The sequence below is a fragment of the Hemicordylus capensis genome, chromosome 16 (assembly GCF_027244095.1).
Source record: "Hemicordylus capensis ecotype Gifberg chromosome 16, rHemCap1.1.pri, whole genome shotgun sequence".
Classification (NCBI taxonomy): domain Eukaryota; kingdom Metazoa; phylum Chordata; class Lepidosauria; order Squamata; family Cordylidae; genus Hemicordylus; species Hemicordylus capensis.
The window spans coordinates 17,202,687-17,217,391 of NC_069672.1; the positions used below are offsets into that span (position 1 = coordinate 17,202,687).

The 14,705-nt window shown below is 69.0% G+C and overlaps 2 protein-coding genes across 2 annotated transcripts; both read left to right on the forward strand.

The window, feature by feature from the left end:
- The first annotated feature begins 1,488 nt into the window (after positions 1 to 1,488).
- SLC25A34 (solute carrier family 25 member 34) lies at positions 1,489 to 7,468 on the forward strand. Its single transcript, XM_053281449.1, has 5 exons — positions 1,489 to 2,213; positions 3,942 to 4,007; positions 4,675 to 4,827; positions 5,397 to 5,531; positions 6,308 to 7,468. The coding sequence occupies exons 1-5, from the start codon at positions 1,803 to 1,805 to the stop codon at positions 6,485 to 6,487; spliced, it is 945 nt and encodes a 314-aa protein (XP_053137424.1). The 5' UTR covers positions 1,489 to 1,802; the 3' UTR covers positions 6,488 to 7,468.
- A 2,371-nt stretch (positions 7,469 to 9,839) lies between these two features.
- On the forward strand, positions 9,840 to 14,433 carry TMEM82 (transmembrane protein 82). The gene is made up of 6 exons (XM_053281448.1): positions 9,840 to 10,294; positions 10,379 to 10,451; positions 10,941 to 11,115; positions 11,745 to 12,153; positions 12,887 to 13,074; positions 13,492 to 14,433. Exons 1-6 carry the CDS (start codon positions 10,201 to 10,203, stop codon positions 13,645 to 13,647), a joined length of 1,095 nt encoding a protein of 364 aa, XP_053137423.1. The 5' UTR covers positions 9,840 to 10,200; the 3' UTR covers positions 13,648 to 14,433.
- Positions 14,434 to 14,705: the final 272 nt, after the last annotated feature.

A 14,705-nucleotide genomic window follows, 5' to 3' on the forward strand; every position in this document is an offset into this window, starting at 1 on the left:
GAGGCAGGGGTTCAGCCCTCCCTCCCTGCACGGCAGCCCCAGTCGCCGTGGGACGGGGAGCAAGGCTGGCTGGCTGGGGGCAGCTCCAGGCCGAGGAGGGGCGGCAGGGAGAGCCCCCTCCTGAATCCAGGCAGGGCAGCGGAGGAGGAGGAGGAGGGTCCCTGCAGCTGGGGTGGGTCCAGGCAGGCTTGTGGTGGGTGTGCAGGGGCTGGGCCCAGGGGGCAGGCAGGGCCTTGCTCGTTGCTGAGCGGCCCCAGGACTGGGCTGAATCGGGAAAAGAGGAGGGCCCCCCAGCCAGCCAGCCCCAGTGGGGCCAGCATCTGTCAGCAGGAGGAAGGGCGCTGGAAGGGCGGGCAGGAGGGAGGCGGAGCGGCCTGGCTCTCCCGAAGCCTTCCTGGGGGTGTGGGGGGAGCAAGCCACGGGGCGGGGGCCGCAGTCCTCAGACCCTGGATGGGGTCGGCTGGCCGGTTGGCCTTTTTAGCGGCCTGGTGCTTCCCAAGGTCCGTCTTTCCACACGCCTTGCCGGTGTATTCTTCTGCGTGTCCACAGGGGGGCGGCCTCTGCCACAGAGCGTCCCTGGAGCTGCCTCTCCATCCCGGCCTCTCACTAATAAACGCTCCTTGGTCATTTGGGCTTCCGTGTCTGGTGGCAGCCGGGGGGGGGCAGGGGGGAGGCAGCCGTGGCCGCAAGGCCCACACCCAGTGGGGGAGAGGGGGGGTGCACGACGGTGGGGTGGCTGGGGAAGCGTGGCTCCCCCCCCCCGCAGAAAGGAAGGCTGCACAGCGCGCCTGGAGTCTGCTTGGTCTCTGTGCAGGAAGTGGGTCAGGGGGCGGCTGCTCCCCGTGCCTGTGGGGCAGAGCAGAGTCCCTCCTTGTCGTCCTCCGGGCCTTGCCGGCCCGCCTCTTGCCCTCCAGCCCTTGACTCAGCTGGGCTATTTCAGGATGGAGCGGCATATTTCTCAGCCAGGCAGGCTGCTTTTTTAAGCGCAGGGGTCGGCCGTCCCGCCAAGGGGCAGGGGGTGGCCACGTGCCCGGGACGTGGCTCAGGGCTGCCTCCTTGGGAGGATCCCACGGGCCTGGCGGCAGAAGGGCTGCCTCTTGGCCTCTCCAGGCCGGGCTTCGGGGGCACCCTTGGCCAGGAATGCCCCAGAGCTGGGCTGCCAGCATCGGCCTCTCTGCCCCGACACCCTTGGCACCATCGGGTGGGGCCAGGCAGGCATCCGTCTCCCCCACGTGTGGAGGGTGCAAGCAAGCCGTCAGGTGAGGCGGCTTTGGAGGGGGGGGGACAGCCACAGGGCCCCCCTCGGCCAAGCCAGGCCAAGCCAAAGCTCCTTGCCTGGTCCAGAGAAGAGCGGCTCCTCCCCCCCCCCCGGCCGCACTTTGTGTCGTGGGTGGCTGCGAGTTCAAGAGTAAGCCGATCCCCGAGTAAACAGCAGCAGCAGCAGCAGGGAGGGCCGGCCCTCCCCTCCCTCGGATGGTGTGTGTGTCCCTCTTGCCAGCCTGCCAGCCCCGTGAACTTTCCCCTACATCCAGCCGGGTTCCCGCCCAGGCCCGGCCCCTTCGCTCGCTGGCACTGCAGGCAATAAAAGGCCGGCCCAGGCTGGGAGGGGCTCCAGAGAGGGAGCCGAGGCTGGCAACGCAGAGCCCCGGAGGCAGAGGGGGCAGCCGCCCGGGGCAGGCATGAGTTCGCGTGGCCTTGCCGTGGGGCAGCTGGCCAGCTGACCTGGCTTCCGCCTGGAGGAGGAGGAGGAGGAGGAGGAGGTCTTTCTCCCAGCCCCCTCGGCCTCCCGGCTGGCCCTCGCCATGGCCCCCTCGCCCCCCGGCCCCACAGCCGCCACCATCTCTGTCTCGCCGCCCGTGGACTTTGTCTTGGGGGCGGCCGCCTGCTGCATGGCCTGCGTGTTCACCAACCCTCTGGAGGTGGTGAAGACCCGGCTGCAGCTGCAAGGGGAGCTCCTGGCGCGGGGCACCTATCCCCGCCACTACCGGGGGGTGCTGCAGGCCCTGGTGGCCGTCAGCCGGGCCGACGGGCTGCGGGGGCTGCAGAAGGGGCTGGCGGCCGGGCTGCTCTACCAGGGGCTGATGAACGGCGTGCGCTTCTGCGCCTTCTCCCACGCCGAGGACCTCGGCTTGACCCGGCAGCCCGGAGGGACCATCGTGGCCGGAGCCGTCGCCGGGGCCCTGGGCGCCTTCGTGGGGAGCCCGGCCTACCTGGTGAGTCTCCCCGGCAGCCCAGCACTCCTGGCCAAGGGGACCGCTTGGCCGTGCCAGCTGGGGGCCGCCACGGGGCCTTGGAGCGGACCTGGATGGAGGCCCGGGCGGCGTGTCTCTGCCCTGCCGGGCCACCTGTCAGCCCTTGGAGAACTTCAGGGAGGAGGAGGAGGAGGAGGAGGAGAGGGCCCTCGAGGGCCACTAGTCAGAGAGCTACAGGCCACCTCCCGCCTCAGAGGCAAGAGGCCTCCCAGAACCACTGTGGGAAAGAGGAGGCTGGACGGGATGGGCCTCCTTGGGGGGCCTGACCCAGCAGGGCTATGTCCTAGCCCTCCCCTTCGTCTGGGTCACCATTTCCCAGAGGGGGGAACCGAGGCAGGAAAGGGATGGCTTGCCCACAGCCACACACCCCTTTGGTGGCCACTCCTGCATTCAGCCCAGGCCTCCTCCAGGGTCCAAGAGGTGGGCCGGAGTCCTCCCGGGGTGCAGCCGGTCCAGCAGCCTCGCCTCGGGGGCTTGGAGGGCTGTGTAGTTCCTGCCAGTCCAGAGACGGCCCTCCAAGCCCTTCGGCCACGAAATGGCTGGCACTTGGCTGGCTTGTGGGCACCCGGTTTCTGTGCCGCATGAAAGGAGTCGCCTCGCGAACGCAGAAGCAGAAGCCAAGCGCGAGACGCTCCTGAGCGCCGGAAAGCAGCCCTAACCAGAGCCACAAGCCCGGAGTGGGGGAGGCGGGGGAGGCCCGGCTCTCCTGGGGCCCGCGGGTGCCGCTTTCCGTGGCGTGCTTCTGTTTTGCTTCCTTCCCGAGCACACGCCTCTTGCGCCAGCCCCTCTGAGGCCCAGCTGGACTGGGGGGGAGGGGGCGGAGCTCAGGGGCGGAGCCCCCGCTCGGCCTGCAGGAGGGCCCAGCCTCGCCCCCCAGCGGCAGCATCTCCGCTGCTGCCAGCCAGAGCCAGCAGTCTTGAGCAAGATGGACTGAGGCGGGTCTGGCACAGGAGGTGGCAGCTGCCTCTGGCCCTGAGCGCCCCCCCCACACACACACACACCCGGAAGTGGGACCCACCCCCTGCTGGGGGTCCGCTCCCTGCGCTGGCTCCCCTGGCTGGGCCTGGAGAAGGCCCTCCGCTGCTGTGGCTGCCGCTGGGTTCTCCGACCTGGGTCTTGCCCAGAGGATGCCAGGCCACACTCGCGCCCCGGGGCTCTTGCCGGGGGGGGGCCCTCTGGGCACCTGAGCCCTGTGCCCCCAGCGGCCACGGAGCGTGGCACTTCTGGGCCGGGAGTGCAGTGAGCCTCCTGGCAGGCAGGCAGGCAGGCGCTGGGGCTGAGCTCTGGCCGCCCTCTGTGCCCATCTCGCGCTCTCGGCGGCAGCGTCTCCTCCAGGGTCCAAGCCTGTGTTTCCCTTGTGCCCCCCCCCCCCGCCATGCCCCCCCCAGAGGCTGAGCAGGGAGGACTCCTGGCCCCTGTCTGTGGGTGGGGCTCTCTGGACCCCAGGAGGAGGAGGAGGAGGAGGAGGAAGGCCAAGGGCCGGGCAAGGGCAAGAAGCTGCCCACTCCCAGCTCAAAGTCTGGCCAGGAGTCCCGGGGGGGGGGGGGTGGGGGGGGCAGAAGTGTGCCCCAGCCGAAGGGCAGCTCCTCTTCTTCCGGGGGGGGTCCAGTAGGCGACCTCTCAGCCCCCCCTCCTCCTCCTCGCCCCCCCCCAGTGAAGGCTCTGCTTCTGCTCCCTCCCTTGTTGCAGGTCAAGACCCACCTCCAAGCCCAGACGGTGGCCGCCATTGCCGTGGGGCACCAGCACAACCACCAGGTGGGGGTCATGTCTGGGGGGGGGAGGCGTGCTTTGGGGAGAGGGCTTGTGTGCCTCCCGAAGCGCTGGGAGCGTCTGCCTGGGGGGAGAGCACGGGCCCCTTGGCGGGCGGCAGGCCCTGGGCCCAATCCCCGGGGGGGGGGGCTGGGAAGGAGCCCGGCCAGAGCGTGAGTGTGTGTGAGTGAGTGTGAGTGTGGGTCTGGCCCGCCTCTGCCTTCTGGGGAGGAGGGCCGTGGGCGGCGCGGCTGTTTGTGCCGCCCTGCTTGCTTGGCTCGCAGGAGCGGCGTTTCCAGCCACCTCAGCAAGTTGGGCCGGCAAAACACACACAGGCCCAGCTGCTCGGCTCCCCCCCCTCGCCCCCCACGGCCCGCCTGCCCCTGCTCCAGCCTGGGGGTGCTGCTGGCCCTGAGGCGGGGCCAGTTCCTGCCCTCTGCAGCGGGGGGGGGCGTGCCCCGGCCCCCCAGAGAGAGGCGGCCTTTGTCTGTCCCCGGGGCAGGGCCCTCCTTGCTCTGCAGCACCAGAGGGCTGGAGCCCCCCAGTTTGGGCTGGAGCCCCCCAGCAAGAGAGGGGGGAGGAAGGAGCTCCTGCCCAGGCCTGCAGGATCGCCTCCCCTGCGCCAGAAAGTGACCCCCCCCCTCCGCTCCGCTCCGCTCCGCTTCCCCTCCAGAGCGTCTCCGGCGCCTTCGAGAGCATCTACAAGGCGCAAGGGCTGCTGGGCCTGTGGCGGGGAGTGAACGGCGCCGTGGCCCGCGTCATGGTGGGCTCGGCCGCGCAGCTGGCCACCTTCGCCTCGGCCAAGGAGTGGGTCCAGAAGCACAAGGTGAGCCGGCTCGGCCCCCCCCCCCCGCCGGAAGGACACGGGGCCGCAGGGACCCCCGGAGAGGTGGCCGCCCCTCTGGGGGCCCCGTTGGCTTCCCCACTTTTCACGCACACGCACACGGCGCAGAGCCCTCCCTCAGCCCCACTGAGCACAGAGCCCTGAAGAGGAAACGCCTCCTCACCTGCACACTCGGCTGATTGCTGCTGCTGCTGCTGCTGCTGCTGCTTTGATCTCTGGGCCCCCCAACTGCCTGAGCCCGGAAGCCACACCTGTGGAAGCCGCCTAGCCCACATAGACCGCTCTGGAAAGCCCTGGAGTGGCCGCCGGTGCAGAGGTTGGGCTTCGGCCGGGGGGGGGGGTGTCCTTCCAGTCTCCACCCCAGCGTCACGCTTGCCGGCTGGGTTCTCTGCCCGCTGCCTCCGTGGCTCTTCGGAAGCCCCCTTGCTGGAGCTGAGCCCCCCACCCCACCCCACCCCAGGATCCAGCCACTGTCTAGGGCAGCAGGGTGGGGGGGGGCCCTCCAAGCCAACACTGACGGGGCTCTCCCCCTCCCTCCCCCCCCCCCGCAGTGGTTCAAGGAAGGCAGCTGGTTGGTGGCCCTCACCAGCGGGATGATCAGCAGCGTGGCCGTGGCCGTGGCCATGACGCCCTTCGACGTGGTCAGCACCCGGCTCTACAACCAGCCTGTGAATGAGATGGGCGCGGTAAGGGGCTCTCCTCCTCCTCCTCCTCCTCCCCCCCCCTCGCTGTGGGCGCTCCCAGGCATGCCTCCCCCCAGCGCCTGCCAGTGCCTACTCCGCACGGTAGCTGTGAATGGAGCCTCCATGTTCCGAAGCAGCCGGCCTCTGGTTGCCAGATGCTGCTGGGGGACAGACTGCAGCAGGGAGGGCTGTGCCTTCCTGCCCCCTACATGGGCTTCTTGAGGGGACCCAGCAACTGGGGGGGGGCGGGATACTTCTCGGGACCTGGCAAGCCTGTGCTGAGCCCCAAAGAAGGACCTGCTGGCTGGGTCAGGCCACGAGGGGTCCAGCCGAGGAGGCTCCAGCCCCGTCTCCCCCCCCACAAGTGGGCAGGGCGAGCAGTGGGGCAAACCGGAGGAGAGGAGAGCTGCCCTGGGGGTCGCCAGCATGCCTGGTCCCCTTAAGCTAAGCAGGGTCCGCCCTGGTTGCAGACGGGAGGGAGACTGGAAGAAGATCTTCCCCCTCGGGAGGGGATGATGGAGCCGCCACTCTGGGAAGGGCAGAAGAGGGTCCCAAGCCCCCTCCTCCCTGGCAGCAGCAGCCTCTCCAAGGTAGGGGGCTGAGAGAGAGACTCCGGCCGCCTGCCACCCTGCAGAAGCTGCTGCCAGTCTGGGTAGGCCGTCCTGAGCGAGAGGGACCAGTGGCCTGACTCAGGATGTGGCCGCTCCCTCTCTGCCTAGAGGCCACCTGCCCCCCCGCCCCGGCCCCCCTCGCTAGCCCCCTCTCCTCTCCCCACACAGGGCCAGCACTACCGGGGCTTCCTGGACTGCTTCGTGCAGATCTCCGGCAGGGAGGGGCCGCTGGCCCTCTACAAGGGGCTGGGCCCGGCCTACCTGCGCTTGGGGCCCCACACCATCCTCAGCCTCCTCTTCTGGGACGAGCTGCGGAAGCTCACCTGGCAGCTGCAGCAGGGCACCTGAGCCCCCCGTCCCTCGCCCTGCGCCCCCCGCCCCCCTGATGGGACCAGACAGGCGCCTCCGCTGCTCCTCTGGACTGGGGCCGAGCCCCCGCGGCGGCCTTGGGCCAGGTCTCCGGGGAGGGGGCCGCTGCCTCCTCGCTGGGACCCCACGAGGGCAGATGGCCGACCCCCAACACCCCCGCCTCGAAAGCCAGGCTGGGGTCCCGTGGAGGCCGCCCCTCCCTGCGGCTTTGCTGGACTTCTTGCAGGCGGGATGCTGAGCAGGGGAACCAACCGCTGGATGGTGAAGGGTCGCGGGGGGGGGCTGCCATGGGGGGGCTCCCCGGCCTCTCGGACTGCTTCCTGGTGGGTCCTGAGCTTTGGGTCCTGAGACAGACCCACACTGGCTCCCGGGCCCCCGAGGCTGGAGGCAGAGCAGCCCAGACCTGCGAGGGGGACCGCTGGGAGCCCCTCTGCTCTGGGGGTGGGTGGGTGGAGCCGTGGGTCAGAGTCCAGAAGGGGGGCCCCACTCCAGGAGTGCCTCAGGCCAGGCTGTCCTTGTGGCCCTTCCAGAGAGCTGGCTCCAGAAGCCGGTTAGTCCGTCCCCGGAAGGAGGGGAGGCCACGGTGGCTGCCCACGGCTCAGAGGCAGGCCACGCTCCATCCCAGGGGCCGGCTGGCGGGGGGAGCCTCAGACCGCCCTTCCCGGAGGCATCGGCATCTCCAACGGGGGGGGGACCCTCACCCTCACCCAGCACCTTTGGTCTGAGGCGGTCCAGTTGCTCTTGGGGGGCTTGGCCGGCCGGGCTGGGCCCCAGTTCAACAGGGGCGGCTTTTTCCGGGCCAGACAGGCCCAAGTCCATCAGGGCCCCCCCCCCCCGGCCACCCGCCACCGACCCTGCACAGAGAGCCTCCCTCCAGCAGCTGCTGCTGCTGCTGCTGCTGTCACCGGAGCCCGGCCCGGTGCTGCTGCTCCTTGTTGCCAAATAAAGATGTTTTCTACATTGTTGTATTATGGGCCCCCTTCTGTTATCTGGGGCAAAGTGGGGGGTGAGGGAGGTTGGCTCTGGGCACTGGACGCCTAAGCTAAGCTGGGGGGGTGTTGGCCGGCTGGCATTCGCGGGTGGCCCTGAGCAAGTGCCGGAGCCCCAGCCCACCCCCTTGCGGGGAGCTTAGCACTGGTCTGCCTTACAGGGGCGTCGTAAGGATGGCGTTGCTCAGCGAAGTCAGGCGTGTGAGCACTCCGGGCCAGGGGACTCGGCACATGCCCTGGTTGCCACCATGCTGACCATCGGGACAGTGGCCGGTCGGCAGGCTAAATGGACAGAGGCCCCAAATACTCTTCCGAAGGATAAGCGGCTAGTAGAGGGGGGGCTACAGTGGTGGTTGTGGGGGCATCTTAAAGCTGCTGTCGGGGTCTCAAGCCAGCGAGCCACGTTGCACATGGCCGGGGGGGGGCGGTGTGGCGGCCCGGCCCGGCCCAGGCCCAGTTCCTCCTGATTTCAGGTCTGCCGTTGGGCTTGCCAAGGTCCTAGTGATCCAACTCCCCAGAGAAGAGCCTGGCGCATTGGTGGGGGGGGGAGCAGGATGGCAGGCGAGGTGGGCCACGGTGGGCAGGACCCTCGCGCCCCAGAGCGCTCTGGACACCCACCCCAGCCTAGACCCTGCCCTCAGCCTGGCCGGTGGGCTCGTGGGCTCCAGCAGCCCGTGTCAGGGCCGAGGTCTTACCCAAGTCCTGCTGCTGGGCTCGTCCAGTCCAAGGTCCTGCTGGTCAAATCCACACACGGCCAGTTAGGGGGAGAAGAGCCTGAGGCACACCTGTGGGAAGAAAGAGAGCCGGCCAGGTGAGCCGTGGGCTGGACCCGGAGCAGGCCTGGCCTTGTGTTCCCGAGCAGGGCCTCCGGTTCCCCAGCACGCTCGAAGCCCCACACTGCCTAGAGCCTGCGGGGAGAGCAACTGGCCCTCTCCATCCCCAGCACAGCATCCCTCCAGTGGCTGTTGCTGGTCCACCCCTACGGTGTTGGGCGGCAGCTCTCGGAGGCCACGGCGGCTGGGGGTGATCGGAGCGGCAATCCACCCAAAGCTGGGGATCCTGATACTGGAAGGAGGGGAAGGGAGTGGGGGGAGGAATGGAGCCTCCATGTTCAGAAGCAGTGGAGCGCCGCTTCTACTGGCCCCGACCCCCTTCCTGGCCTCCCGTGCAGGTGTCCTGACACGCTGAAGACGCCACCTGTGCGCCCGCGTTCTCGGGACCAGCTTCCTTCTCAGGCAACACACCCCACAGAGCACTTGCTGGAGCGGAGCTGCCTGCATCCGTGGCACAAAGTGGCACCCTCCTCCTCCGTGGGCACAGTCGCAGCAAAGGAGGGCGGGCATGGAAGAGGGCATCCCTCCGGAGCTGGCTGCAAAGAGGCCAGCAAGCTTTTGAGTGTGACAGGACGCTTCGGCATAGCTTGATGAGCTCCGGCGGCCTGCAGCTGGCCTCCTCCGCAGGGCTCCTCCGCTGACTCCAGCAAAGGGGCTTCTGCTCGGGGTTCTTTGGGGCAGTGTGTGGGGCTGTCCAGGAACAAACGCCTCTGGGCGCTGCTGCTGCCACCTAGTGGCCAGACCAAACAAGAGCGGCAGAAGAAGGACCCTGGCGCCAAGGGCCTCCCTGCCGGCCTCTCAGTCCCAGGCGCTGGGCAGCAGCCGGAGGGCCAGCCAGAGTGGGAGCCGCCGGCCCCAGCGGCAGCAGCAGCGGCAGCAGCAGCGAGGGCTTCTCCCTTCTTCTTTAGGGCTTGGGCCGGTCTCCTCCTGTGGGCTGCCCGGAACACCTTGCGGCCAGCAGGGGGAGCAAAGGGGGCAGAGCAAGCGGCCCTCGGCTGAGTCAGGCCCTTGGTCCATCCAGCTGGGTATTGCCTGCACAGACTGGCAGCGGCTTCTCCAAGGTAGGAATCCCTCTCGGCCCTCTCTTGGAGATGCTGCTGCCAGGGAGGGAACTTGGGACCTCCTAGATGCTCTTCCCAGAGAGGCTCCATCCCCTGCTAAGGGGAATCTCTTCCAGGGCTGCTCACACATGGGGTCTCCCATTCAAAGGTCAGCCTGGCGTAGCGGTTCGGGTGCTGGACTAGGACCGGGGAGACCCGAGTTCAAATCCCCCTTCAGCCAGGAGACTTGCTGGCTGCACATTAAATACTTCTAGGAGAAAGTCCAGTTGGTGACGTTAAGGCTGGGCTGGGTGTGGGCTCCACCCTGCCTCCCCAGCCTGAGTCTCCCTTCCCAATCCAGGCCCAGGGGGCTGTCTCTTTGAGGACTACCCTCCTCAATGGGGAGAAGCAGCCCAGCTGTGGCAGCTCACGGTGCCGGCACCCACCTGGAGCCGCCATCCAGCAGCAGCCGCAGCCGGAGAGAGGGCCGCCCGCCCACAGCCCAGGCGCCTGCTCAGCTCCCACCTCTGGAGGGCTCTGGAGGGCGGCTGCTCTGCTTGGCCAAGGCGGCTCCCTCCCCCCCCCCAGCCCAGGGGGCCTTGCGCAGGCCGCCTCCTCTGACCCGGAGCCCGGAGAGCAGCAGGCGGGGGGGGTGGCGGGACAAAGGTCTCCTCCTGCTGCTGCTGCTGCTGCTGGCAGACCTCGGCACAGCTGCCCTGCCCCCCCCCCGGTGGACCTTTGAACCCCCCCTCCCCATAGCTCAAAGGAAGAGGGAGGAAGCAGAAGCCCGGCGGGTGGCTGCTGCACTGGCCACACCTGCCCCCCCCACCATGCTCTGGGGCTTCTTCTCCTACCTGGGCTCCTGGCTCCCCGGCTCCCCCAGCCTGGCCTGGGGCTCCGGCCTGCTGGACTCCCTCTTGCAGGGTAAGCAGCCTGCCCCCCTCCCCCTCCCCGGCCCCCCCCACAGCCCAGCCGCCTCCGTCCTGATCTCTGCTCCCTCCCTCGCAGGGCTGGTGGGGGCTTGCGCCGTCTCGGTGCTGTGCAGCCTGGTGAAGATCTACCTGTACATCCAGTGCCTGAAGTGAGTGTCTGGTGGGGAGGGGGAGCCAGGGGGCTGGGGGGAGCAGGGCGGCCCCCCCCTCCAGAGAAGCCCCTGCCAGGCTCTCTGTTTGCTTTCTCCAGCGGCCAGCCCTGAGTGCGAGGAGGGGCTGCTGCGAAGGAGGAGGAGGCGGAGCTGGAGTCTCGGGGTGGGGGGCTACAGTTGCTGCTGCTGCGGCTGCTGCCACCCCCTTTTTGCGAGCTGGGCGTGGGCGCTTGGCAGGAAGAGGCCTCCTTGCCGGGGCTTCCTCTGCCCTGCTGCTGGCACTGATGGCCTGCCCCCCTCTTCAGTCTCTTACCCGGATCCCGGGAAGGTCTGCAGGGGGCCGGAAGGGAAGGGCCAGGCGGGTCTCCTCCTCCGAGGGAAGGGGGCCGGGGGTCTCCTCCTCCTCTTGCAAGGCCAGGCGCTGTCCCTGCTGGGCCCTGATCCCTCCCCCCCACCCCCCCGGGACCCCCTTCCCGCTCTCCGCAGTGACCCCGACCAGCAGGAGCAGAAGGAGGCCATCCGCACCCAGCGGCCGCTCCTCGACCAGCTGCATCTCTGGGTGCTGACCGGGGTCTTCACGGTGGTGGGGCACCGCGTGGCCGCCCTGGTGGTGCTGGAGTTCACCCTCCGGGCCGTCTCCACACTCCTCTCCCTCAACAAGGTACCGGTGCTTTCAGGGCCGCAGGTCCCTGCCCGGAGGGGCTTCCAATCGACCACTCAGCAAAGGGGGGATGACGGAGGAGGGAACCAGAGGGGAAGAGCAGCAGCAACTGTTCCAGGTGCCCAGGCTGCGGGGGGGGGGCCTTGCGCCTTCTCCATGGAAGTGCCTGGGGGCCCCACCCCACCCTGCCCCAGCCATGGGAAGCGGTGCTGGTGTTACACGCATACGCGGGGAACCCGTGGCTGTGACTCGGCCTTGCTGGGCTGGGCTCGTTTCCAAACAGGGCTTCTGTTGCATAGTGTGCTCTGAATGCCTGTTCTCGCCTTGCCGGGGGAGTTTCAGCCCCCCAGGGAGGGTCCGGGTGGTGGGCACCCCTTCGAGAGGGGTGTGTGACCAGAGCGGGGCCTTTCCCGGGGCTGCCCCTCCCACCACACCGTCTGCTGCCCAGAAAGCGGAGCCCTGGGGCTCCTTCCCTGGCTAGCCCCCCCCGCCCCCCGTGAGCCTCCGAGGGGCCAGGTGCCCGCAGCAGCCCCCCCCTCTGCTCCTCTTCCAGGGGGCCCACAGCAGCCCCCTCCTCTGCTCCTCTTCCAGGGGACCCCCAGCAGCCCCCCCCTCTGCTCCTTTTCCAGGGGGCCCGCAGCAGCCAGCTCTACCTGCTCTGCCAGTTCTCCCTGGGGTGCGGCGTGTCCTGCAGCCTCAGCTTCCTGCAGGAGGGGGCCCCCCACCGGACCTGCAACCTGCTGCTCAGCGTGGGGCTGGCCGCCCTCCTGGCCCGCTGCGCCCAGCGCCTGGCCAGCCACCTCTTCGCCATGTACGAGCTGCACTCCCGGGAGCGCTACTGCGGGGTCTGCCTCTCCCTGCTGACCGCCTGGCACGGCATCCCCCGCCTGCTCAGCAACGCCCTCAAGGCCGCCTTCCTGGTGGCCGACCTGGCCGCCGTGGCTCTCATCAACCAGGACTTCCTCACCACCTCGGAGGCCGTCCGCTTCTGGACCCCGCTGACCATCTGCTACACCCTCCTGGTCATCTACATGCAGGGTGAGGCCGCCCCGGGGGACTCCCCACAGCGGCACGGCTCCTGTCCTGGCCCCGCCCCCTCCCTGAGCAGCGGGGGGGTTGCTGGGCACTCCGTGGCCTCACTCTGGCAGCAGCAGTGGGCAGGCAGGCGGGCAAGGGGGGCTGCACGGAGGGCTGGGGCTGGGCCCAGGGCTGGCAGAGCCCCTGCGTGGCAGGCCGAAGGTGGTCCCAGGTCCCGTCCCTGGTGGCGCCGGCAGCGGCATCTCCAGGCGGGTCCGAGACCCTGGAGAAGCTGCTGCCGGTCAGTGCAGACAAGACTGAGGCGGGGGGGGGGGACCCGGGGTCTGACTCTGTGGAGGCCGCTTCCTCGGAGGGACCAACCGCCGGTCGACACGGATTGGGAGGGGGCAGGGATGTGGTGGCTTGGGTGCTGCTGAGCTGCAGCGTGCCCCGTGGCCCCCCCACCCCACCCCCCGGCCGTATTCAGCAAAGGTCCTCGGCCGCATTCACGACAAGGCGGATTCCCAGCTGCCCCTGAATTAGCCGCCTCCGGTTCCCTGCAGGCCGCGGGAGGCTTTGCTCGTGGGGCTGCTTGTCAAAAGGAAGTGGGGGGGGCTGGATACTGGCAGCTCTGCCTGGCTGCTAATGGCCCCCCCCCGCTGACCCCCCCCCGCTGCATTGCTCCGTCATGAGCCAATGGGAATCTCTCCTCTTCCAACTCCTCTGCCTTTTCCCTGCTGCTTGGGGGCAGCAGAAGAGCAGCGGCAGAACCCCACGCAGCAGATGGCTTACCAGACGGTCTTCGTGAGGATGGGGGGGCTCCTGATCCTGCTGATGACCGTGGGGCGCTGGGTGGACATCGTGAACGTCTTCGTCTCGCTGGTGGGGGAGGTCTGGTGCCTGGCGCGGGTGCGAGTCATGCTGGAGATCTGCAGGAAGCAGGTAAGCAGCAGGGGGCGGGCGAGGGAGGGGTGGCCATGGAGGACTTCTGGGGAAGGAGGGCCCCGAAGGCCTCCGCTCTGCCTCCATCTCCTCCGCCAGATGCCCATGGGAGGCCCACAAGCGGAGGGCAGTGGCCGGTGGTGGCCAACGCCTTTGACTGTGGGTCTGGCGTTGCCTTCAGTGGGCTTGGAGGCCCCACTCCTGGCTTTATAGCCCCGATAGGCCTCTTCTCGGTGAATTTGGCTCCCCCTTTCTAAAGGTCATCGATGCACTACTGGCCATTGCAAAGTCATGTGGCAGTGAGTTCCAGATGTCTGAGGTGGCCATTGCACGAAGATTGTGACTCGAGTGCCATTGAATGGGATGGACTTCATTCACCTAATGGCCATATTTCTGGGGTTCTGGGGGGCACTTTAGGATTACTCCCCAAGATCACCTGACCCGGCTTCTGTCCCCCGGCAACACCCAAGTCCGCGTGAAGATCGTCCCTCCAAATCCCAGCCGACAGCAGCATCCGGAAGCGGCGGAGAGGAGCCGTGGAAGGCGCCGGTTTCCTCCAGAGACTGTCCGTGAGGGCAGCAGGGGCTGCTCGGATGGGTCCAGGCCTCGGTCGCTCTGCCTTGAGCCCCAGACTCTGTCCTGGGAGCAGCAGTGGGCCCCACGGCCTCTGGGTCTGACCCAGAGAGAGGCTGCCAAGAGGGAGGAGGGGCCCTTCCGGCCGCCCCCCCCCCGGCCATGGCAGCAGCAGCAGCCGCCACTTGGTGGGGAGGGATTCACGAGGAGCGCAGAAGGGGCTGCTCTGGGGGGCACTCCTGTCTCTGGCCCCCCACAGAGTTGGGGGGTGTCTCTCCCGCCGTGAATCGCGCTCTCCTGGGGTGGCGGGAGGGGGCAGCCCCTTGGCCCTGCATCTCTGCTGGACGCTGGCGCTCCCCGGCCTGCAGGCAAAGGCGGAAGCACGGAGGGGGGGGGGCCCTCAAGCCAAGGCGTCCTGGGAGTGGAAGGAGCTGCCCCACTGCTCCCAGGCAGGGCGGCTGGGAGGGCAGCCCTAGACCTGGCGTTGGGGGAGCCAGGAGGGCCGGGTGGACTTCCGGCTGCATCCGCAGCTCTGGCCGAGGGCAACTGCCCTCTTCCCCCTGGCTGGAGGGGCCCGGCCAGGCCCAGCCGCCTGGCGCGCGGAGAGGGGTCCATGGGGGCCGCTCGCTCGCTCGGTGAGGCGGCTTCTGGGTCTGCCCTTCGGCTTCGGCTTCGGCCTTGGCGGCCTCCTCACCCCACGGCCCTGGAGGGCTCCCTGCCGGCCGGCCACCCTCCTCCTGCTCTTGGGAACGACTCTGGGAACCAATAAAGCTGAGGGGAAATTCACTGGGCTGGGTCTGGAAATTCACTGGGAAATTCAAGGGGGGGGAAGGGGGGGCCTCTCTTGGGCCTTGCCGGTCCGTCTGCAGGGGATCCTGCCTCCCTCCAGGCAGCCCGGACAGGTGACCCTGCTGGGGGTGGGGGTGGGCACAGCGGGGCAACTGGCCTGAGGCCTGACCCCAAGGGGTCGCTGGGGGGGGGCGGGGGGGAGAGGGAGGCTGTGGAGGAGGAGGAGGAGGATGTTCCTGAGAGAGCAGCTGGTGCCACAGCAGAGAGCC

Excerpts from the sequence above, each read along its gene's own strand:
- SLC25A34 (XM_053281449.1), top strand. The coding sequence starts at position 1,803 with ATGGCCCCCTCGCCCCCCGGCCCCACAGCCGCCACCATCTCTGTCTCG. Across the intron at positions 4,828-5,396 it reads AGTGGGTCCAGAAGCACAAG|TGGTTCAAGGAAGGCAGCTG; the intron begins GTGAGCCGGCTC and ends CCCCCCCCGCAG. Across the intron at positions 5,532-6,307 it reads CTGTGAATGAGATGGGCGCG|GGCCAGCACTACCGGGGCTT; the intron begins GTAAGGGGCTCT and ends CTCCCCACACAG.
- TMEM82 (XM_053281448.1), top strand. The coding sequence starts at position 10,201 with ATGCTCTGGGGCTTCTTCTCCTACCTGGGCTCCTGGCTCCCCGGCTCC. Across the intron at positions 11,116-11,744 it reads CACTCCTCTCCCTCAACAAG|GGGGCCCGCAGCAGCCAGCT; the intron begins GTACCGGTGCTT and ends CTCCTTTTCCAG. Across the intron at positions 13,075-13,491 it reads TGGAGATCTGCAGGAAGCAG|GATTACTCCCCAAGATCACC; the intron begins GTAAGCAGCAGG and ends GGGGCACTTTAG.